Source organism: Drosophila nasuta, chromosome X (genome assembly GCF_023558535.2).
Source record: "Drosophila nasuta strain 15112-1781.00 chromosome X, ASM2355853v1, whole genome shotgun sequence".
NCBI classification, from domain to species: Eukaryota; Metazoa; Arthropoda; class Insecta; order Diptera; family Drosophilidae; genus Drosophila; species Drosophila nasuta.
In genome coordinates, this window is record NC_083459.1 from 8,692,294 (window position 1) to 8,717,874 (window position 25,581).

The 25,581-nt window shown below is 35.8% G+C and overlaps 3 protein-coding genes across 3 annotated transcripts; 2 read left to right on the top strand and 1 right to left on the bottom strand.

Annotated features, from left to right (window-relative positions):
- Positions 1-8,850: 8,850 nt before the first annotated feature.
- LOC132796466 (serine proteinase stubble) lies at positions 8,851-10,151 on the bottom strand. The gene is made up of 3 exons (XM_060807646.1): positions 9,321-10,151; positions 9,072-9,244; positions 8,851-8,997 (listed from the first exon to the last, which is right to left on the bottom strand). Exons 1-3 carry the CDS (start codon positions 10,067-10,069, stop codon positions 8,909-8,911), a joined length of 1,011 nt encoding a protein of 336 aa, XP_060663629.1. The 5' UTR covers positions 10,070-10,151; the 3' UTR covers positions 8,851-8,908.
- Positions 10,152-14,631: 4,480 nt separating this feature from the next.
- Positions 14,632-15,680, top strand: LOC132796813 (uncharacterized). Its single transcript, XM_060808124.1, has 2 exons — positions 14,632-14,804; positions 14,883-15,680. Exons 1-2 carry the CDS (start codon positions 14,745-14,747, stop codon positions 15,639-15,641), a joined length of 819 nt encoding a protein of 272 aa, XP_060664107.1. The 5' UTR covers positions 14,632-14,744; the 3' UTR covers positions 15,642-15,680.
- A 6,150-nt stretch (positions 15,681-21,830) lies between these two features.
- On the top strand, positions 21,831-23,039 carry LOC132795504 (uncharacterized). The gene is made up of 2 exons (XM_060806243.1): positions 21,831-21,939; positions 22,044-23,039. The coding sequence occupies exons 1-2, from the start codon at positions 21,933-21,935 to the stop codon at positions 22,892-22,894; spliced, it is 858 nt and encodes a 285-aa protein (XP_060662226.1). The 5' UTR covers positions 21,831-21,932; the 3' UTR covers positions 22,895-23,039.
- Positions 23,040-25,581: the final 2,542 nt, after the last annotated feature.

Below are 25,581 nucleotides of genomic sequence, written 5' to 3' on the forward strand. Positions count from 1 at the left end.
CTTGTAATGAAATTTGCAATCCAAAGTTGTCCTAAGTCGCAGCTAAGCCGCGCTTCCCAAAAGAATCTCTTTCTCTCAGTCTCTGTCTCTCTTTCTCTCTCTCTCTCTCTTGTGACCAGACTCTATGACCATTCTTCTCAGCCTCAGCTTTGCATGACAGTTTGTGCTAGTCATAAGCTAGGCAGAATCACATATACATACATACATACATATATATAGAGTACTCTATATATAGAACACTGTGTGCATATATTATAAATAGATGAAGAGAAATAGAGTGAAGAGAATGGGGGGAAAAAGTTCAACTAACTAACTAGAGTAACTCACTTTGTTTACGGAAGCGGAAATTAATTATTTTACGTGTCCTGCGCAAATTATGCATTGCATTCCAAACATTCCTTTGCATTCTCCTATGCAATTTTAATGCCACAGCTGATGCAACCAGCAGCCAGTATCCAGCGAGCAACTCGTGCAACATTCAAGTCCAGTTACAAGCTAAGTATTCCAGATTAAAAGCATAATTAAACATGCTTTAACATATTATGCAGCTCGCCTCCGAGACACAAGAGAGCTCTTTCGGTAAGTGGAAACTCGAGGAAATCACAAAGTTCCACCAGATTTTTATGTGGATTTCTAAATTTCATATTTTCGATATTTAAAAATAAAATGACAGTTCATTTAATCCAACAATAAAGCTTATTTCCAAGTATATTTAAAAAATATTTATTTAACTATTAACGTTAAAATTTATGAGAAAACACTTAACCTTAAAATAAAATGGAAAATAGTAAATAAAATAAATTTTATATTTGAAGAACTCGAATAAATTTCTTAAAGTTTGAGGCGTGTTTGAAACTTGAATATTTCTAATTTTTAACAATAGATTGCGAATTTTATTATTAATCAATTTGGAGTTGAAAATTTATAAATTTAATTGATACAAAAATAATATAAATGATTACGGAAAACACTTAAATTTTACATTAAATGAAGTAAAAATGTATTCTAAATTAATTTAATATATTTCGAATGGGAATAGGTTTGTCGTTGTTTAAGCCAATTTAAGGTGTGTTTGAAAAATAATTATTTTCTTGACATTAAGATAAAGATTAAATTGAATAAAATTTCAATTAGCTAAATGTGATTTAAAATTTTTTTTTTTAATTTGAAAATATTTACATTATATTTGATTATGATAAATTTAAAGAGCGTATTATTTGAAAATTTAAATAAATTATAATTTATTAAATAAACTTACGAATTGAAATAAGTTTTCTGTGCTCACTCAAACAGCATTTAAAAATTCTTTAAGAATTGTTGAATTTATAAATTTCTAAAGCAATTAACACAACAAATTATATTAAACATTTTTATATAAATTAATTCAAATATTATTATAGGGTTATTATTATATTGTTACTTATTCAAATCGTTTGTAATATTGCCATCAGAAAACTTTAATGAAAATACCAGCAATAAAAGCAACTTTCAAAAGTGAAATAGGAAAAATTACATAAGCAAAAACAAGTAAACAAAAATTAAATATAAAAGAGAAACTTGTTTTTTATATATTGTACATATTTATTTGAAATAAAAAAATATTTTATTTTAATAAGTTATATTAAATACATGTTTACAATCAAAAATTCATAAATAATGCAAAAAAGAAATATGAATAAATCGATGCAAAAATAGTTTGTGGAATTACTCTGAACAAAGAGGTGCTCTTTGTATAAGTATAAGTTGTATGTATATTTGAAGTAATTTAATGCTTGTTGTTAAATAGTAAATCACAAATATTGCTTGCACTTATAGGTTAGCAATAAAGAGGATTACACATAATAATTTAACTCGACTCCCAATACAAGCCGAAGACTTACAAGCGTTTAAGAAAATGCTGTAAATACAAAACTAAATTAATTAGTTTTTAGTCTCCATTGTTCAGAGGAAATTAATAGATAAACGAAATAAATTTGATGAGCACATAAAACACTTAATAAATTATAAATAAGAAGTTGGGTTTAGTTGCTCGCAGTTAGTTAAAAATGGGAGGTGAATTAAAGCGCTTAAAGTGAAATTAAACAGAGGAAAATAAATGCATTTTTACCTTACGATACAAGATGCACTATAAATACAATCTGAAGAAGGCCCAAGGGGGGCAAAGAGGCAGCGTTTCAGCTTTCAGTTTGTGCAGCGTTTTTTTACGGCCCTTGTAATTATCACTTTAATGAACTTTGCTATTTTGATAGCAGCCAGCACAGGGCAAACAATGGCGTTAACCGGACGGTCCAAGTCGGAGAGAGTCGCCAAGCAGCGAGAGACAGAGACAGAGAGATAGAGAGAGAGAGAGAAAGGAGCAAGAATGTCCTTGGCTTGGCTTCGCTACGTGCGCCAACTCCTTCATCCTTTATTTTTTTTTTAATTTTTGGTGCTGACGCTGCCTCGGTTTTTATTAAGGAATAAAATTAGTAAGCGCGTGCTGAGCACGCCAAGTTGCAAGTTGCAAGTTGTAAGTTGCAAGCAGCAGGCAACAGACAATCCTGCCCCCATCCCCCCGCCGAGAAAGTAATGTGAAACGAATGTGCGCAAAATAGTACAAGATAAACGCGAAAATTTCCATCCAACAACAGGCAGCAGTTACCTCAGCTTTTCTTCTCTCTCTCTCTCTCTCTGTCTCTGTATCTGTCTCTGTCTCTGCAAGGAAGCGTCAAGGCAACGACAGCTAAATAGCCAAAGGAACTGAATTTGCTTGCCATCAACCCACCAACCAAACAACCAACCAACCAACCAAAAGAAGAAAACCAACAAAAGGGAGAACCGAAAACGAAAAAACAAAGATGAAAAAGAAAGTACGTTGAAGTAAAATGCCGGAGTGAAAATCCATCGATCAGCTGGCTTTACTCATAAATCTTTAAATAGCAACGCCAAATTGTTTGAGCTTCGTTAAAACTCGAAAACGATTTTCCATTTTAACAATCCAGCCAAACTTTTAATTTCGTTTTTCATTTATCAATTAGCTTGTGTTGTCCAAATTGCATGTTACATAGTATGTTTGATACCTTGAAAGTTTAGTCCGCAAACTAAAAACTTTTTAAATTTAATTTGCAATCATTTAAAAATATTACTTTAATGTTTGTATTTTCTACTCATTGTTGAGTTTGCTATTTAGTTTTAAGATAATTGCTGGCTAAAATACTTTGAACTTTTTTTGTTAGTTAGTTAAAAAATGTCATGTAAAAATTTATATAATTTATTATATTTAATTTTTTTTTTAATATATTTTGTTCTTCTTTTATAGACAAACTTAATTTGCTACTTTAATTGAAATATATTTTAATATTGCCATCATACATTTTTTATAGTTTCATATATTTTAAATAACTAAATTTCTATTACATTATGAATTATGTTGGAAAATCATTTTATAATTGGTATGTTTAAAAATTAAGTGCTAACATTACATTAATTTAAAATTAAGATATTATATCGATATTTTATCTCACAGATTTTAATTAATTGCTGATTAATATATTTTATTCTTTTAAATTATCTAGAAATGAGAAAATTTCTTTATTATAAATTGTAAGTATTATGTTATCTTTAATTATTATGTTATCTTTAATTACACATAATAAGTTATAAATATAGTATTAAAAGTTAAGTGAAAAGTTTAATCGCACTACATTAATTTGTAATTTATAAATATTCAATTTATTCTAAAATAAAATCAACAAATTTTGCTCTAATTTTGTAACTATTTTTTGTAAAAGTTGCATAATCTTAATAAAATATTTTGCTTTACAATTTACTTGCAAAATAAAGCTAGCAAGCTTAATTAATTTAACGAATTTCTAAATCAATTTGTTGTCTTTATTAATTAAATTTATTTAATATTTGTTTCACGAATTTCTAAATTTAATTGCATTTACTATTTATATAAGAATTTCTAAATCAATTTATTGACTCGAATAATTTAATTGAATTGACTATTTTTCACACACATTTCTTAATTAATTTATTTACTTTAATTATTTGATTGATTTAAATATTTATACGAATTTCGAAATCAATTTATTGCCTTACTTAATAGTAATTATTTGAATATTTGTTTAACGAATTTGTAAATAAATTTGTTGGCATTAATTACTTTATTTAATTTAAATTTTTACAAATTTCTAATTCAATTTAATCTAACTCATTTTAACATTTTGTCATGAATTTCTGAATCAAATTAATGATTACTTGCAGCATACCCTACTCAAAGAGTGTCCAGTTAACAGAGTATTCGACTGATTGGCTCAATGTTAACGAACCTTAAGCTCTCACCTGTAAAATCGAGAAATTGCAAAGTCTAATAGACAGTCGCAAACAAGAGCAAAAACAAAAAAATAAATATATGTATATGAAAGCCAACAGAAGCGTGAAAATATTATGACACATGCATACCTACAAATATAGTATATATATATATATATACAAATGCGATATGCATTGTGTAAACAGTAAAGCGGAGAGGTGGGGGGATGACCATTGACTCCCAAAAGGTTTCACATTTTAAAATGGCGACCAAATGAAATTGCTGAAAAATTAAAATGCACCCGGCGGCATTTTGTTTTTCATGCCGCGCGGCGATTAATCATAAAAACAGATTTTAACATTGGCACACTCCGAGTGCCAGCGACAATGTGTGTGTGTGTCAGAGTGTGTGTGTGTGGGTGTGTGTGTGGGTGTCAGATATATCTGCTTGTTCTGTTCTGTTCTGCTCTGCCCTGTTCGATTCAGTTCGGTTTGGTGCGGTTGGGCGAGCACATAAAATATGCAAAATATCTTGTAATGTGTTTATCAGTGTGTACATTTAGCACACACTCACACACACACTAGCACGCACACACGCAGAGTGAACATTGGCTGACAATGTTCCGCTTGGGCATTTATAAAAGTGCTCTCTGTCAAAAAGGACTTTCTGAACTTGCAACTGCAACTGCAAATGCAACTGCAACTGGAATTGAACCTAGGGCACTGCGAATAAATTCATTGAATTAACAAATAGCTTTATGTTCATTTTACACAAAAATTTGCCAGACGCTTTTGCGGATTTCGTAACATTTTACTCCGTCGTCGTCGTCGTCGTCGTCGAGTAGAGACGCCCCTTTTACTCTGAACGAACGAACGAACGAACGAATGAATGAACAAACAAACAAGCAAACAAACAGGCAAACAACATGCCGAAGTTCAGTTCACAATGGGCCTGTTTGTTGGTAAAGCTCTTAGTGGATTTACGTTAAAAATTTATACAGCTACAGACACATATGAACAAAGAGAACCAGAGAGAGAGCGAGAGAGGGAGAGAGAGCGTGGGACACTCGTACGTATACGTATTTTTTTCCACAGTTGTTTGCGGTTAAATTTTTGCCACCATTACTTATGCTCACATTCATATATACATTTATATGTGTGTGTATGTATACATGAGATTTCTGCCAATACAAATGCATTTAACTGTTAACTGTTAACTGTAACTGACTTCATCTGCCGTTTTTTGTGAACTTTTTGCAACTCCGGAGCTGTCAGCAGCGTTGGCAATAAATTGCCCACGAAGCTGGCGGCTCACGCTCGAGTCACGAAATCAACCATGTGCAAAATGATATTCCGAACGGAAATCACTTTAGTTGCTGATCAAAGTTATAACCCAGCTGCAGTTGCAGTTGCAAATGTTGTTCAATTATCGATAGTAATTCAGCGATAATTTATGCAATCGACATCGTTATCTATTTAAGATCAGCACAAGTTTGTTCCAAAATTGAGCTTTGATTGCTTTAACATTATTTAGCTAAGTTTATATTCTAAATTAAATTAATGTAATTACCCCTTCAACTTATAGAATTGTTTTATAATTTATACTGTCAACAGCCAGTAGATAATTTAATACAAACCCTAGGAATGAAACTTCAATTAACATGACTTTATTGACAGTGTTTAATAAACTAAATTATATTTCAATTATTTATAAGAATATAATTAAAGGCCTTGAAAAGCCTTGATATTTTATGCTATGAACAAGCTGTAGATCATTGAATTTAAGAAATAGGACCATTAAATTAAAGTGTACCTCATTTTGCTTTTTCAAATATGAAACTTACATTTCACTACTTTTATTAAGTTGTTAATAGTAGTAGTAATTTTTATTAATTTAAATAATAATTTATGATAATAACAATTTAATTATAACAAGAAGAATTTGTGAACTTTGATTGCTTTATTTTTGTATATTTAAATTCAGAGAGCATTTCAATTTAATGTTCTTATTTACAAAATTATATTTCGAATAATATAAAGATTTTATTATACAATTTACTCAAAACTATTCGCAACAAATGAACTTAAGATCTTCAGCAAAATATTTTGTGATGCTTATCAAAACTTTGAAATTAAATTTTATTACGACTAAGAACATTATCGAATTTATATCTAGTATCTATTGTTGCTTGATAATGTCAAAATACAATTGAATAAGTTGAAATAGATGTGGCACACGAAAAGACACTTAAAGATGTTTGGCCGAGAGAGATGAAAGTCGAGTATTATCTATGCTGGCGAAATGTCTTAAATAATAAGTATAATGGGAGGGAAAAGAAACTTTCGATTGGTGCCAGCTGCCACGGGCTGACGAACAATGAAACTTTGTGGCGTAAACAACAAAAGCGGCAAAGATTTATACGTGAAAATGCTGTGGCCAAAAGATAGAGAGAGAGGGAAGAAAGGGGTGAAATTCGAGCAAAGTTGCCAGAGGAAGAAGGCTGAACACCGAACAGAAGCCATAAACTACAATCGAAGAAAGAGGAGAGAGCAAACAAAAGCTAGAATCAAAGTGAAGAAAAAATGAAACTAAATAAATAAATAAATATGCACACATACACACACACATACATAAATACATATATATCCATATAGTATAGTCAGTGTTTTTGGAGTCGAGCATCCTTTGCGATAGAAACATATGCAAAATTGCAAAAGGATTGGCCAAAAGTGAAACACTTTGATATGCATCTAAATGGCATCATCAGCATTGACTTGGGCCCCAAATGCGACGACATGGCACAACAACAACAACAACAGCGACAACAACAACAATAACAATAACATGAGCAACTTTTGAGGATAACAACAAGGATACAAAAAACTAGGAAAGCAATCAAGTGCTGTGCGATTGAGAGACAAACAAAGGCAAAATCCTAGTTCCTAGAAGATGCCAGCAAAACAAAGCAACACAACACAACACAACATACGGAAAATCCAAATAAAAAAAACAAAAAGGAAAAACTATGAAGCAAAGCAAAAAAAATAAAAGAGAAAAGAGAAAAACAACTGAGAAAACTGCAAATCATTTTGCGGGCGTTACATTATATTTGCCATCTTAAGCCAAAGTCAAGCCAGCAGCACGAGCACAGTGGAGCGGAGTCCTCCAAAAGGTCAGAAGGTGTGCAAATCACGTATACGACGTGTTGATGGAAGGAGGCGGGACAGCGAGAAATCATTATCCGCGGATTACAGCATTTTTATTTAGTACTAAATTGTTTAACTCTTTAAATGGCATCTTAACTTCAACATATCAGAAAACAGAATATCTCTCAATTTGAATCCTCAAAAGTAGCTCCACTTTATTGTGATAGCTTTTTCACTGTCTATCCAAATATCATTTAACTTTATACATAGTAAGATGAGGAATCGTACTTCTAAAGTATCGTAACAATACACGAATTATTATATGATATTTACGAAATTTCATTTAACGAAATACATCTCGCAATATTTATAATAAACAATGGATAGATTTGACATTTTACTTGAAATTATTAAAGACATTTTTATTCTTATTTCTTAAAGTAATATTAAGAAACTCTGATGTCAATCATTTACAGATACTTTAACGCTAAAGTATACACCATTTTTGTATACTCATTTTGTAAACAAAGAAAATGCAACTATTAATTTGTATAAATAATGTAATTCCTTAATATTGCACACAACAAAAAAAACTGATCAAATAAAGAGTCTTGAATCAAGATTATATGATGTCACAATTGCACCAATAAAGTTTATTCTTAAATTTACGAAAAATCTAAAGTGCTCAATCTTCAAATTGAAGTTTATATTTTTGTTTCAAGTATGGAAAAATGTTAAAATGGAACCAGGAAGGCAAAATGTTAAATGAAGATCAAACGTTTTAAAATTTAAATTGAAAAAAAAAAACAAAACAAAAAAAATTTCCTGTGTTTTTTTAAAAATATTTTTTAAACATTTCAAGTAAATGTTATTTTATTTTTTTTTTTAATATTATTTACCCATTTTTTTACACAAACCGACTAGAGTTTAAATCCAAAAACAACAACATAAGAAATAAAGTTATAATTTTAAAGAAAAAGAATTCCGATATACAGAAAATTTTTTAAATAAAAGTGTATATTGAAATATTAAAAATAATTTTAAGAAGAAAAGTTAATTTTAAACTAAACACATGACTTTTATTCCATATATAAATTTAAAATAATTTAATTAACTTATATATTAGCTAGAAGCGTAATTGATACAGTTTTAAAATTACATACATACATAAATGAAGTTCATTTCTTATGTGAAGTTAACGAAAAATTCTAGAAAACAAAACTTTTTAAACAAATTGTATAAATAATTTAAGTATAATAATAAAAACGAATGTGATATATATTAAAAAATTCCATTTATTTATTTTATAATTATGACTACAATATTTCGTTCAAAAAAAAATTGAAATAAATACCAAAAAAAAAAAGAATTCATTTAAGTATGGCAAGAGGATGACTGCATTGTGGCATGCTGCATGTGGCACTGTGTCACTGTGGCACGCCAGCTCATGCTGCTTGCAGCGCTCTCACATCGTGGATGTCGTGGCTGTTGGTGCTTCTGTGGCTTTAGGAAGCGCTCGTTGGGACAACAGCAATGGCAAAGGACTGCGCTCAACTGTGTCGGAGAAGAAGAATAATAATGATTATGCTGACGACGACGACGATGAGGAGGAGCGAGTGAGAACTTACTTTTGTGGATGTTATAACCATGCTCATCGGCTATATAGTAAAGGGTCTGGATCTGTGGCTGCACTCCAGCAACTGGCAACGAACTGTATCCCTCCTGCACATTGATCACTTTATCGTCCACCTGCTTGGGATAGTGCTTCATATAGTTGACCAAGCCATTGCTCAGCACCAACCTTGGAGAACAGAAACAGAAAAACGTAAAAGATATTAAATCTAGAGTCTTGCGACTGTTGGTTGGTCACATTTTACTTATGCTCCTCGGTGCCATTGGGATGCTGCTTGCGAAAGTTTTCCAGCACATAAACTGGCTTTGATGAGGTTGCTGCGTTGCCGCTGCTGCTGCTCGTGGGTCGTTTTGTGGTCGTCGAGCTGGACTCATCAAAGAAATAATCAAAATTTTCCTCTTGAAAATCCATTTGCGGAAATACGACCAATTGATCCTCATACAAAGGGACACCAACAGAAGGTGACGTTGTCGTTGTCGTAGTCGTTGTCATTGGCGATGCGGTTGTTGTTGTCGATATTGTTGTAGGTGTTGTTGTTGTGGCACGAGTTGTCCTGGGTGTCGTTACCACTACTGGCACAATGCCATCGTCGCCGTTGCCATCAACGCCAGCTGGCCAAACAACCAATTGTAATTCATAGAGAGGCTGACTGCTGCCACCAGGCCTCGAGTGTCTCAGCACACTTGGCGACACTGTCTGCTCCTCATCCTGCTCCACATCTGTTGTTGTTGTTGTTGTTGTTGTTGCTGGCTTATTAGTGCGACTGCAGCCCATCGCCTCGAGCAGTTGCTGTTGCTCTAACGAGTCCATTGTTGCATCCAAAGCCAATTTACAGTCAATGCGATGCTGCTTTTCGGTGGTCGTCATCACCAGCAGCAGCTCATCCTCATCCTCATCCCCATCATCAGCCAACGGCGCTGCCGTGCAGCGAGCACAAATCACGCCGAGCAGCAGGATTAGTGTCAGCTGCTGTTGCCACATGCTTGATGCCATTTTCTCAGCTCTTGGAATTGCGTTGGGGACTCTCTCTTCGAATTGGACTTGGGCTTTGATTTCTCTTTACGCTCGCCTTCTCCACGCTGTTCTCGCTGTTCGCTGTTCGCTGTTCGCTGCAGCTTTGTATTTATACCCAGAATGCAAAGCGCTGCCAGTTGTTGTTGCTGCCAGCAGCAGCGGCAGCGTCGTCAACGGCGACAGAGACAGCAGAATTTTTATATTTTGGGCACTTTTAAACGTTCCCGTTATGTGCTAAATGCAAGAACAGCAATAAAATACAAATGCCGAATGCACGAGCGAGATGGCAACAGACAGCGTAGGATTCACGCATTCACACATACACGCTTACACAAATGCATGCAAGCTTGTTTGTGAGTATGTGTGAGTGCAAAGTTTTAAGCTTTCGTTAATGGACAAATTAGCTTGTTGTGTTTCATCACTTGTTGGGAAATTCACCATGCAGAGATATTAGTTATGGAAGTAAATTAGCTCGTTGAGCTTAAGTTGCATTATAAAAGTTTTTTGTTTCTGTTATTTATAGTTTATACGTGTAAGCAGCTAAAAAAATGTATTCACCCATACTAAGCACTGTTAAGAAGTGCGCCATTTGTACCTACAGCTAAAATGTAATCAATTTAATAATTTGCCAGTCATGCTGAGCAATTCTTAGGGACAACATGACTGCTTCCCCCTCTACATCCAACGGCTAACCGCAAAATTCTCGCTGGGTTAACTGTCATTTATCTGAGTGATCTTCAAAGCGCAAGCACGTTTTTTCTCTCTTTCGAACTTGCACGCTGTTTGTTTAACTACAGTTTGCTTCGTATTCTTCTTCTTCCTTCGCCATTCTTTCGGTTATATGAACAGCATCATTTATAATAAGATTTTCATGCTGGACAGCGAGCTCAACTAACGTCGCGTTGCGTCGCAGCTGCATTGAGTCCAGCGACGTCGACAGCAGCAGAGGCAGAGGCAAAGGCAGAGGCAGAGAGTCGACAACAACCATTAACGAAGCGTTGCTGTTGACGTGGCTGCTGCGCTGTCGCTGTCGCTATCGCTGGTGCTGCTGCTGCTGCTTCGTTTAGCTTTTGTTATTATGGTTATTGTTGTTGTTGTTATTATTGCAGTTTGTTGCTGTTCTGTTGTGAGTAACCATAAAATATATTTTATGTTGAAAAGTATTTTTAAACTTTACTTTTGTGCCGGTTTTCGGTAGACGCACACAAGCACAGACACACACACACACACACACACACACAGGGGAACGTGAAATAATTGCACTTGTGACGTCACTAGCTATTGTGATTTAGACAATGTGGCAACTCCAAAACTGGGCAAAAGTAACACAGTGAATGCCTGCAGCTAGAAGAAGAAGCAGCTTCAGCAGAAGCCGCCATTTTTAATTGCCGAAAATAGATGCAATACTTTTTTGTTTTAAGCAAAGTTAACAGAATTTGTGCTTGATTAATATTTGCGCACAATACAAAGTCATAAATCAAGGCAAATGTTTGGATTAGTTTTCTGGCAGTCTGCAGTTTCAAGGACAGCGACATCACGTCGTTTTGCATAATATTTGTGTGCATGGCAATTTCATTTTCAACAAGAACATTACACAATATGCGACTTTAATGTGCAATTTGTCAAAACTTATTTGATTTATGAGTCCAGCAACAGCGGCAGCGGCAGCACCGACAGCGACAGCAACAAGAACAACATCGAATGTCCACCGAAACTCCCCCTTCCCGCTTCCCCCGGCCACCGTCAACGAACTGTCAAACAAACCAAAAACAACAACAAAGTTACGCCCAGGTTCCCGTTGGAATTCTCCAGCAAAACACCCGAGTGCCAATCGGCAAGCTCAACACCCCTGCACCCCCTCCCCATAGTTCATGCCCGCCTCTAGACATCACAGCATGGCTGCTAATCGTCCATAGCACATAGAACTTTAAAGCACAACAAATTGAAATTCTCATCCACAAAAAAAAAAAGAAATGTGCGCCACCAATTCCTGGATTCCTGGATTCCTGAAAGCCAGACGAACGCTTGCTAAACAAGGTGGCCAGGCGACAAGGTGGCAAGGACCTTCTGCGTCCTGCGTCCTGTTCTCTTTTGGTCTGTGTGCCACATGATTTTGCCTAATCTAATTTGGTCGCTTTTCTAAATCGGGAGAGAGAGAAAGAGAGGGGGAAAAGGACTTTAATCATGTGACTGCTGGCGATTTGTCACAGCTGCTGGACAGCCTCAAAGGAAGCAAAGCTGCAAAATCCAAAATCAGTGAGCACTTAATTCCATTTACATATTTCAATTTGATTGAAATTTAATTTCACTCCAAATTTGCCAGACAGACGACTGAGTCTTGTTTTAACAATTTCTTCAACACAGCTTTAACATCATCATCAACATCATATGGCATACATATTTTTAACTAAATTTCCCATTCGCCCTGATGCATTCATTCATTCATGTCTATTACATTCTGCCCAGAAATCCATTTTCTAGAATTTCATAATTCCCCCATAGAGCAGATTTGCATATATGCATGACTAATTTCCAAGTGAGAAACGTTTGCTACTAAAAATCTTGCTTATTTTTAATTAAAAGACTATTATGATACATATATGGAGATTCAACTTTTGAATCTAAAATTTAGTTTACTTTTTTTTAATATCCTATCAAAATTGTGTAAGTTCTCAGTAAAAATTTAAATGCACTTTTTTATATCTTACAAAAATTTACAATTTACAATGTATGTATGTATAATAATAATTTATTCTGTTTGTAATCGACATAACTTCAATAGTTTTTATTAATTAATGGTAAGACCATTTTTATAGCATTTTAATAAACACTATTAAATTTTTTTATCTTCTGGAAAGTTAAGAATATATTTGAAAATACACCCAAATCATAATGACTTAATCTTTTATATTTTATAACATTTTTGTGATTCCTGAGAATGTTATTGCGTTCAGAAGGAAAGTTGTTGAGAATTACATATGTATGTAAATACATATAAAAAACAAGTAAGAAAGCTACAGTCGAGTGTGCTCGACTGTGAGATACCCGCTACCCATTTTTAATAAAGGCAAAATATTGCGGTATCATTTTCAAAATATACCGAATATACTGCAAAAATACTAAAAATATACCAAATGGTATATTTGGTATATCGATATAGTACACCATTCAAAATATACCATAGACGGCACAATATACCAGATTGTCGGCCAAAGCAACTCAGACCCCTAGTAAGTAGGCGTTTTTGCCCATACAAAAGTATTTCTTTAATAACTTCCACAATTTTTGTCTGATCGCAACCAAATTTTCTTAGGGATCATAACTACTATAGTTATTACTGTATATACTAAAATTCGTAACTCTAGCTTTAAAATTACTCTTGTTATTCGATTTTTTTGATTTGCAGGGGCGGAAGTGGGCGTGGCAAAAATTTGAAACAAACTTGATCTGCGTGCAAACATAACAAATGCTGTCGAAAAAAAAATTATAGCTCTATCTCTTATAGTCTCTGAGATCTAGGTGTTCATACGGACAGACGGACAGACGGACGGACGGACATGGCTATATCGTCTCGGCTGTTGACGCTGATCAAGAATATATATACTTTATAGGGTCGGAGATGACTCTTTCTGCCTGTTACATACATTTCCTGCCGGCACAAAGTTATAATACCCTTCTACCCTATGGGTAGCGGGTATAAAAACGCCTAGTGCAATCGGGTTTTGGCTGACAATCTGGTATATTTTGGTATATTTTATATGTTGTTTCACATCGCAAATATAACTTTCGGTATACTTTGTACTTTATGATATATTCTGAACATAGTACTATTTCAATATACATACCAAATACCGTCTTCGGAGTATTTTGGTACTTTTCAGTATAATAATTTTGTTATATTTTTTAGAATATGGCTTACATTGAATATGGTAGTGGGTATTTCACAGTCGAGCATACTCACCTGTAGCTTTCTTACTTGTTTTAATTTCTAACAACGATAGCTAATAATAAAGTTAATTTAATATTCTTTTTAAAAGAGTTTGATTCAGAATAGTTTCTCATTTATTATTAAAATCAATGTTTTAAACCTTTTGCTCAACTTCTGCCAAAACAAGGTCTTAATTCATGCTTCCTTTTATTAATAATTGTTGACAGCTTTTTTATTGCAATAATAGAAATGCTATAGAATTAACATATAATTAAATAAATATAACCTAAATTTGGGTTAACTTCTCCCTCGAAATTAGATTAAATACATTTATTAATAAAGCGCCACAAAAGTAAGACGCTTCCTGAAATAAAATACGAAATTACTTTAAACTTTTCAACAGAGAATCATTCTGAAGCTGCGCCCAGTGATTTGACCCACATTCGCGGCAATTCAATGCGAGTATCGATAAAGTATTAAAATATTGGCAAACTGATAACAGGTTCCTGTACACATTAAAGAACTCGAAGTGCTAGGGGCGATTAAAGCTGCCTAAAAAGTGGAAGATAAGCATATAAAAGAGCTGGAAATTTTGAACACAGCAACACAGAACACTGAGCAAACAGCGAGCAAAGATGCGAGACTATCTGGGGTTTTATTCTGCTCATCTGCGTGGCAGCTGCAATTGAAGTTGCCGACAAGACACCAACACCAACAACAACAACGATGCCAAAGACAACAACAACGACAACTGTGAAGCCGGAGCAACGTCCCAAGCGACAATTGGTAAGTGAAGAGCAGTTGAGAGCGCATATTGGGGAACGAATTGAGTTAACTGATTTTCAAATACAACACAACACACAGATACCCGTCTACTATGACAATTTCAATGCAAATCCGCCAGTGGAGCCAGTGCAACCGCTGCTGCCTGTGGCGCCACTGCCAAGCTTGCAACCAGTGCAACCGCTGCAACCGATTGCTGTCGTGGCACCCGTGCAACAGCAGCCCGGTTTTCTGCCCGCCTTTGCACAGAATCTGCCGCTGGTCGGTCCCATTTTGACCAGTCTGCCGCTCCAGAGTCTGTCCAATATGCTGGGTGGCCTCGGCACCACAGTCGGTGGCCTCAATCTGGGCAACTTGGGTCAACTGGGCGCCTTGGGCAATCTGGGTAATCTTGGCAGCTTGGGTCAAATCGGTAACCTGGCCAATCTGGGAGGACAGAAGCCAGGAGGAGCAGCAGGAGCAACTGGCAGCCAAAGCTGTCCGCTTACCCAGAAGCTGAGCTGCCGCTGTGAACCGTTGTTGTCGTTGCCATCGTTGCCGCAAGTTCGCGAACCTGAAACGCAGCTAATCAAGATAGTCAAACAGAATGTCAGACGGAATGCGGATGGGTCGAGTGAGTTGCGTTTGGTGCTCAGCAACGCTGTCGTTCTCTATCATCGCAACGAGAAGGATGCCATCAAGCAGCAAGGATACTTTGCGCTGCCCTTCCGCAAGGAGCTCTATCTCAATGTGCACTACAGCATCAATCAGAGCAACTACACCGTCAAGGCGGACATTAGCGACTCGCCGCCAAAGTCGGACTTTGAATCGTGGATGCCAGTTGAGCCAGAGTTGGTCTAAAAGCAATTACATTATCATCCTTTTTTTGTATTTTTTTTTACCCACATTTTACAGAATAAAGTAAATATTTAATCTATAAAAGAAAGTCAACAAGTTTCTATTGGCATACGCAGCGTATGCTTAATTAATTATATGTATTGAACCGCAGTTGCCATATCTATTTTCTATTTTCTGTTTTTTAAACAGTCTTTAGCGTATGCTTAATTAATTATTTTAAGTGCCAGCAATATCTTTTGTGACATATTTTAACACATCAACTGAAGCAGTTTTAAGGTTTCCCAATTACACAATATTTCATTTTACTTCATATTGCCATCGACCTACACGTCGTATGCTTATTTGAATTGCAAGTTATTTCATGAGTTAACACAAATATTTCTATTTCATTACTTTGAGCTTTTGCTTTCGACTTTTTGAAGTAAAGTTCTTTTTGAAATTATAATTTTAGAAAATACAATAGTTTTTCCCCCTTGAAATTTGCCATGTGCACTTGCAAGCAATTGAAACTTCTGCCATAAGCAGCAATGGAGCAATCTAAGAATATTCAAATATTCGTTAATGTCTCAAGCAACTTTTCCCTTTTACTCTCTCTCTCTCTCTCTCTCTCTCTCATTCTGTGTCTTGCTCTTTCTCTTTTCCTTTCACGCTGCAGTTGGCTTTACACTGCAATTTCATTTCATTAATTGAACTTCCTAATTTGAACTCCCGCATTTGCAGCATTCCCGTTCACGAGTTCATGTTCACGTTCAAAATTTCACGAATGCAAACAAAAATTCTCATATTACCCAAGACAACTACTAGTTGAATTTTGGCATGCCGAAAATGCAACAGGAAAAACATTTTCCCAATGCTCTCAATTTGCGAACGGCAAATGGAAATCAAGCTGCAATCGCAATGCCAAGTTCGAGTCAAGCGGAAACGACAACAATCATGATGATGACGTCGACGACGAAAAAGGCGAAGGCGAAGGCGACGATGATGATGATGATGATGATGAGGATGGTGATGGTGATGATAGTGATGATGTTGAGGAACAAGCGGGAAGGAATGCAGCGATGATGACAACTTCTGCAATAAGCAATTTTGACAGGATGCCCTCGAAACTCAGTTGAAATTGCCACAGTTGCTCAACAGTTGGCGACAGGACGATTTCCTTACCATTTCCAGCCACGCCTCGAGTCGATTCCCTTTCTTATTTCCGTCCTCAGGGAATCAGTGAAAGCGTTTAACGAAATATTCAAAGAAATGAGAAAATTATAAGATAGGTATAGATATAGATATAGATATAGATATAGATATAGATATAGATATAGATATAGATATAGATATAGATATAGATATAGATATAGATATAGATATAGATATAGATATAGATATAGATATAGATATAGATATAGATATAGATATAGATATAGATATAGATATAGATATAGATATAGATATAGATATAGATATAGATATAGATATAGATATAGATATAGATATAGATATAGATATAGATATAGATATAGATATAGATATAGATATAGATATAGATATAGATATAGATATAGATATAGATATAGATATAGATATAGATATAGATATAGATATAGATATAGATATAGATATAGATATAGATATAGATATAGATATAGATATAGATATAGATATAGATATAGATATAGATATAGATATAGATATAGATATAGATATAGATATAGATATAGATATAGATATAGATATAGATATAGATATAGATATAGATATAGATATAGATATAGATATAGATATAGATATAGATATAGATATAGATATAGATATAGATATAGATATAGATATAGATATAGATATAGATATAGATATAGATATAGATATAGATATAGATATAGATATAGATATAGATGTAGATATAGATATAGATATAGATATAGATATAGATATAGATATAGATATAAATATACATGGATATAGGTGTAGATTACCTGAATTACCAAACTTGTAATCATGACTGACTTTCATTATTACTAATTATCGAAATGTTTTGAATCCAGAAGTCAGCATCGCAGGGAAAAGTTTCAGAGAATCACAAAGGTTGCTTTTCGTGCCACAAATTGTGGAAATAAAACCGCAGCGCGAATTGAAAGCGCATTGGAGTTTGGCTTTAAGCAGCAGCTGGCTTGGCTGAGGCGTAATTACGCATTAACAGCTGACTGGCAGTTAATAGCTTTTCTTCCCCCTTCCCCTCTTCCTCTTCCTGCTCTACCTCTCTCTCTTCACCCATCAATGGCAGCAGCTAATGCGACTGCTTTAAAACCTGGTCAATGGAGGCATCTTTAAGTGTGACGCTGACTCCGGAGTACGCATCATTAATTCGTCTGAATGCTGCACATTTTGTTGCTTGACTAAAGCGTTGTTGTTGTCGTTGTTGTTGCTGTTGTTTTCATTGTTGTTGCTGTTGTTTTTGTTGTTTGTTTTGCAGCTGTGGCTGCAGGTTCTGCATCCATTAGCAGATACGCCGTACAGCTGACGCAACCACAGGCCAATGTGAGTGACCAGCTCGCTCTCGAGCAGCGTTTCCCCAGAACAACAACAATTGGTTCTCCCCCTTCCCTGCTCCCTGCTCCCTGCCCCTCACCTTCCACTCCACCCTTTCCCCAACTCTATTGCTGAGAGTTACGCAGTTGTCGGTTGGTCGGTGGACCAAAGTAAATGACCGAAAGAGACCGAGGGACCGAAAGAGACCGCGTCAGACCGCGACTCCCAAACTGCCGCATTGTGTGGCCAAAGCAAAAACCACGACTCAACTGGCCTCGATGTCGATGTCGACGTAGACGTCGACGTTGGCGTTGGCGTGTTGCTCCTGCGCCTCCTGTTCGCGGTCCTGTTGCTGTTGCTGCTGCGGGTCCAGCAAGCAGCCGACGGATGCGTATTGAGAGCGGAAAAGCGTTACAGGTAGTCCCAACTACATACAAGCGACTATCATCTCACTAACACACACACACACACACATACATTCACAGTGGGGCATTTATTAAATATGCAACGGTTTTGCTTAGTTTAACATACAAAGCTTTTACTTCCTTCAAGCGTATAACATTATTATATTTTGGCATTTATGCTGAATGCAAATTTAGAAATCTTCCATATTACATCTAATGAATATGAAAAATCAAAATAGTTTACAACAATTAATATGTATGATGTATTAACTAAGTCAAACTTCAAATATTAGTAAAATAAAACTTATATATACATATTCTGTTTTTGATTAAGACTTCTCCAATATTGTAACAATCATATATACTATATACCCTAATTCAGTTGTTATACCCGCTAGCCATAGGATTATATCATAGGTATTATATCATTGAGCCTGCTGGAAATGTATGTGACAAGCAGAAGAAGGCATCTCCGACCCCATAAAGTACATATATTCATGATCAGCGTCAACAGCCGAGACGATAAAGCCATGTCCGTCTGTCTCTCTGTCCGTCCGTCCATATCAACACCTAGATCTCAAAGACTATAAGAGATAAAAATACAATATTTCGACAGCACTTGTCGATAAAGTCAATTTTTGGTACATATAATAAAAAATTTGGATCAGATAAACAATGTAAAATTTATTTAAGAAATACTTTTGTATGGGCAAACACGCCTACTTACTACGGGTCTCAGTAGCTGATATACATATGTATAATAGCACTCCATTAATATACCAAAAACGTAGACTTTGGTATATTTCAGTATTTTGCGATATATTGATTTTATATATTTAAGAATATTATCACATTATTTTACTTATATTCAAAATCTGTAGCGAATATCTTTTACTTATTTATTCCCTTTCTTACTTATTCGCATTGTTAACATTCTTTCATATTTATTTTGTTATTATTTATACGAAATAATAAATTAGTTTGCCAATATTTTGAAAAATAGACATTTATTATTTTATAATTATTGTGTCACCTTATACCTTATTATTAGTATCTTCAATGACGATATGATTACTATATGTGATTACTAACTGATTACTAACTGTTATGCCTAAATATTTCAAGCAGCAAATTAAAATTCATTTAGTACAAACTGTATTTAAATTCTTAAACAACGTTTAAACTTTGATTGCAAACAAATTGACTGCGTACCACAGTGCGCAGGTGCAGCTATTGAACGTGCAGAGTGCATCCTTCCCCCGCACATCCTTGCAAACTGCACGAAAATAGTTGTAAATTGTCGAAATCGCAAACAAAAGCAGCAACTGAACAAAACAACAAAACAGCAGCAGCAGCAACAACTGTGCAAAAGTGGAAAAACACAAAAGAAAACACAGTGGAAAATCAATGGATGGCAACAGCCGTAAAAAAAAGCGTGAAAACAAGAAGAAACGTAAACGCAGCAGCCACTAAATAAGTGGAGTGCGTAAAAAAAGGAACGTGGATTGAAGAAACAAACACAGGCAAAATGCGGCAAACAAATAAAGGATCAACATAGCTTTCCCAATTGGATTTTCGGTTACCTAATGCTTCGCATTAAACGTGGTGAGCTTAACAAATACCTCCAAGGCTAAAAATAAGTAAAAATACAAGTATGTATTTTATGGTAATAGCATGTTAAGCACCCGCAAGCGTTTAGCACGATTTAAAAAGCTTTTCTCGATTAATACTCAGTCTAGTTAAAGGTAAATACATTTTAAAAAATAATAAAACATATTTTCTCTTTTTTTTATTTACAATCTGTCTATTTAAACAATAAGTAAATTGCATAATTAATATTATTAGGTTGTTTGGTAATGACATACCGGTTTCTTTATTGATTTTTGACGACGATTTTAAATTAAATTAATTCAATATTAAATTGACATAAATAGCAGTTTTTCAATGAACTATTAAATATAACAAATTTTCAGAAAGAATTTTTTAAAATTAATGTCTTATCTTTATAGAAAATTTAAACGTTACTGTTGCTTATCAAGTCGGCGTACAAAACTTATTCAAATACAATGTAAAAATAATAAATAATTGTTTAAACTAAAAGTCTAATTTTTAATGAAAATATGAACTTTGACTGTGTTATTTAAGTCTGAGTAATGACTTTTTTCAAACCAACAAAAATACTACAATCAAATCTAAAGCTCTTAAGAAACAAGAACTAAAGTCACTTAGATTTGTTTTCCTTAAATTTTATTAGTTTCAATAAAATTAAGCACCTAAAAGTATGCTGCACTTTTTGCGCAGCAAATTCTACCAACATTTAAGGTGCAAAGTTTTGTTCCTTATTTTCGTGTGAGGAACATATGAAATATAATTAATATGAATAATATACTTAATAGATTCTGAAGACAAACTCTTAGGTTGAGGTAACCATACTTTAATAGAGTTCATCAATAATTCAATAAGCATTCAATTAGAGACAATTAAATAAAAAAGAACAGATTTTTACAATTTTTATTTTTATAATTTAAGTGAAACATTCTTAAGCTATATTCATAAATTAATTTTTTTTTATAATTTAATTTAATTAAGAATAAATTTAACAATAATTCAACCCCCATTCGGTTATAGAGAATTAAATACTATAGAACAGGCTTTTATCACTTATATTTTTATTATTTAAGTACAAGTTGTTTCAACTATTTTAATAAATGAGTTTTATTTTTTTCTTTTTTAATTTTATTTAATTATAAAAAAATTGGCTTTTTCCTGTACAAAATAAACAGAAAGATACACTCTAACCATTTTGAATTAAAGCAAAACAGTGCGGTATAATTCTTAAAATATACCTAATTTTTGTATATATACTACATTCAAAATATACCATAGAGGTCAAAGTATACCAGAATGTCAGTCAAAGCAACGAAGATACCTTTCTTGTAAATAACCTAAGTAACTTTCATAATTTTTGTCCATTCGCAATCACAGAGATACTACAGGAAGCGGGTATAAATATAATGAATATAAAAAAAAATAGTTTGCAGAACGATGGAGTTTTGTTAACCCTTTCATTATTTCCTATACTTTGAAAATATTTAATACTTGCTGCACCTAAAACACTTTTATTGACTTGAATAAATTTCGTAATGTTTGTAACTGTGACTCTGACTATAACTGTGACTATGGCTATAGGCTGTAAAGTGTAAAGTGTAAAAGGTCTTATCTCGGTCGACCTGACGACGACGATAAGGTGAGCGAGAAGGCAGCTTTTTATCAGCGATGCGGGAACACGGAATGGCCATTAAAGGTGTTGCCATTGTTGGCGTTGACGTTTAGTCGGTTAGTTCACATCAAACAACACAAGCGAACAACAATGGCAGGTGAGTGACGCGCCTCGGCAAATGCGAATGCGTGCCAAGTCCGACTTTAGACTACAGAGAACACATACGCAATCTATCTGCCATCTTCTAAACTCACACTACAGAGCACAGCTGGAGGCACTTTAGCCATGGGAGCGTACCACCAAATGCGGTTGTTGCCGGACATGATTCGGATGGCGATACGATTTACATTGGACGCGCCTTCTATTGCAACGATATGCTGCCAGCCAAGGTGATACCGAACAAGGGCAAGGCATACGTGGCGTATGCGCGCCAGGAGGTTGAGCTCGAGAACTACGAGGTGCTCAGTGGCCACAACTATGAATGGCTGCCGGCCGAGCACGGAGCCGTTCCCCCCGGTGCCGTCAAAGTGGGTCGCAATTGCGACGGTGAATATCTGTATGCGGGACGTGGCTATCATGCGGGCAGCTTAACCGTGGGCAAAGTGCATCCATCGCATGGTTGCCTCTATATTCCCTACGATTCCGATGAGGTCAAGATCTTTGCCTACGAAGTGCTGTCACAGCCCGAACGTTGGATCGACACCACCGCCGGCAATCTGCCCCCGGGCGCTGTTCTCGGTGGCCACGATTCCAATGGGGATGCCATCTATGTGGGTCGCGTCTTTCGCAATGGCGATCTGCTGCCCGCCAAAGTGGTGCCTGCAAAGGCCACAGCCTATGCTGCCTATGCCCAGGCCGAGCATGAGGTGACCGATGTCCAGGTGCTCGTCGGAGCTGGCTATCAATGGGTTCAAGCATCCCATGGCAATGTGGTGCCCAATGCGGTGGCATCGGGACCCAATTGCGATGGCGAGACATTGTATGTGGGTCGGGCGCATTACTGTGACAGTGTGACGGTGGGCAAGATACATCCATCGCATGGCTGCATCTATATTCCCTTCGGCGGGGAGGAAGTGAAGCAGGAGTTCTACGAGGTGTTGGTGCGTACGTAAAAACTGACTCATAATGCACTCGCCGAATGTGTTGTGTGTTGTGGTGTGGTTTTATCGATTAGCTGGGTGCCCATAAAATTAAATGAATGTGGGTGCCCTCGAATGGGCACAGTACAAGTATTAAATAAATTGTAATGAACGGAAACGTCTGTGGAATGTTTATTGCCCATAATTGATAAGGGCTGCTAAGCGATATTTGTATACTAGTGCGATTGTCTTTGGTGATTTTGGTAAAGTACACGATAATAAGCAATTTGGCTGATAAGAAAACTTGCAAGCTGTTTTGCACTTTGAATAAGATAATTTATTTCGCGTTGACGTTTTGCATTTCAAAGCAAGCCGCCAATTTGAAAACTCAGCAGCGCCAGCTGTCGGCAACACAGACAACTAACGCTGTAGCGCCATCTGTGCGCAGCGAAGTAAAATCCATGTCAAACAACAGAGCTGGCAGCGCTGCTGCCTTCTTACTTTAGTGCTGTTATCGAATAGGTTCCGCACACAGCTGATTTCAAATAAAGCGCGCAATGTGTAAAAATTATTTATAAACGCTTATAAAATACATGAAAATGCAAATGCGTGGTCATGCAGCAATAAATTACTGCAAGAAATGTTCATAACCAGAAGCGGTGCCGCTAAACACAGGTATGCCAATAGGGTAGCGTTGCCACCTGGCAACAGTAAATGTACGCTTAACAGCACAAGGTTGCCAGTTGGCAACACATGTCAATCAGCTGACGATGCTAACAAGTAGTCGATAACTGGCCGATAATATGCACGTTTGGCATGCTATCGAATATGCCGATAGTTCGCGTATTTATTCAGTAGATTATTTGCGGCTCCAAAAGTCGGACGTGCATTGTGGTTATTTATTTTTATTTTTTTGTAAATGCCAAACAACACTTGCAAACATTAAATACGTGTGCTGCATTTGTTTATAAGTGCGTGAAGCATACACGTCAGTGTGTTTGAGCATGTGTGTGCGTGCGTGCGTATGCGTGTGTTTGTAATCAATAGAATTACCAAAAAGCAACAACAACAAGTGCAAGTGACAACTCTTCTTTGATCAAAACTCAATCAAGTCGACGACGACTCCTTTGACACGACAACAAAGCTAAGCAAAAGCAAAGCCACGCAAAGGCAAAAAGAAAGAAGCAACAACAAAACACACGGCCCGGCGCTGTTCGATTGTTATTGTAATTATAAGAAGAAGAAGCAGAAGCAGTAGTAGCAGAAGAACCAGAAGAAGTGGAATCCAGCAGCGGACAAGTCACAATTTTAATGAGCCAACAACCCGCACGAGTAAGTAAATATTATTTGTATATCAATTGATTTGTTATTGTTAACTTGCAACCAGCAGTCAACGTTAATTAGCCAATAATTTCCATAAGCATTAACATATTACTTTTAATTCAAATACAAATCAAAAATAATCATAATAATTGGGGGCAGCGAGAAAGAAGCTTTGAACGAATGATATGATTGTGAAAGGGGGAGAGGCGGGTGCTTCGCCTTAGAGCAGCAAGGCAACGTCATCTTTACACACAAGCTTTAACCAAGTTTGCCATTACTCCAATATTATTATTGCTGCTGCTGATGTTGTTGTTGTTTGTATTGTTGTTGATGTCGTCTTCAGTTGCGGTTTTATTTCTTTTTTTTTTTTTTGCTTTTCTGCTTCGCATTTTTTTTTCTTTCCACTGCTTTTTGCTCCCGCTGCTTGCAGCTGTGCTGGCAGCGTGACTATTTTAAAGCTAAATCTAGCGGTATTTGAGGCTAAACCAACAAGTTAGATAGCTTATTTGCATGTTTTAGTCTTATTTTTGGCATGCGGCAAGTGTTAAATATTAATATTATCGTTAATATTATATACACATGCACACACACTCACATGCCAAATCCGCTTATCGCTTTCGGTTGTTTGCCTCACTTTCATAATGCTCGTGGGAGCTAGAATTTTTTTTTGTTGATTTCATTTCATTGCTGATTCTTTTTTTGTTAATAGTTCGTTCTAGCAACAAAAATGAAAAGCGACGCGAATTGCGATTAAATTCAAAATTCAATCAAGCGTCACAAACAATAAACGCTCTTTGCTATACGCTTATTTTGTCTGCAAAAAAAATAGCTATGCGTATGAGTGTGTCTCAGTGTGTGTGTGTGTGGTGTCAACACTGTTGTTGTGCCTGCAGCCGCATAATGAGAGTGCTTCAATTTCAATGCACTCGCCTCTCGCACGCGCTCTTTTTTGCAACGTGTGTAGCTTCAATGCAAGCAGTGCAGGCAGACTGTGCATGTGTGTGTGTGTGTGAATGCTTGCATGTGTGTGTGTTTGACGATTTGAAGTTGCTGGCTGCCTGGAACTTGGCGCACTTGCTGGCGCTTCATTTGCTAGCCACGCCTCCGCCGCCCTCGCTACCAGCAACCTACTCTCCCCCCGGCCCCTCATTTGCCATCCTGCTGTTGCCATTTGCTGGGCACTCTTTTGCCTTTGGGGCGCACATTTTTGTTTTATTTTGTCAAAGTTTGTTGCACTTTTCGTAGTTGCACAAAAGTCACACACACACACACACACTCACACTCACACATAGAGCTTGCTTTTGGTCCTTCTTCGGCCTGTCAACGTCAGCGCGGCAATGCCAAAAACTCTTCAATACATCACAGGCAGCGCCTGCCACAGCTGTGTGTGGCAACAT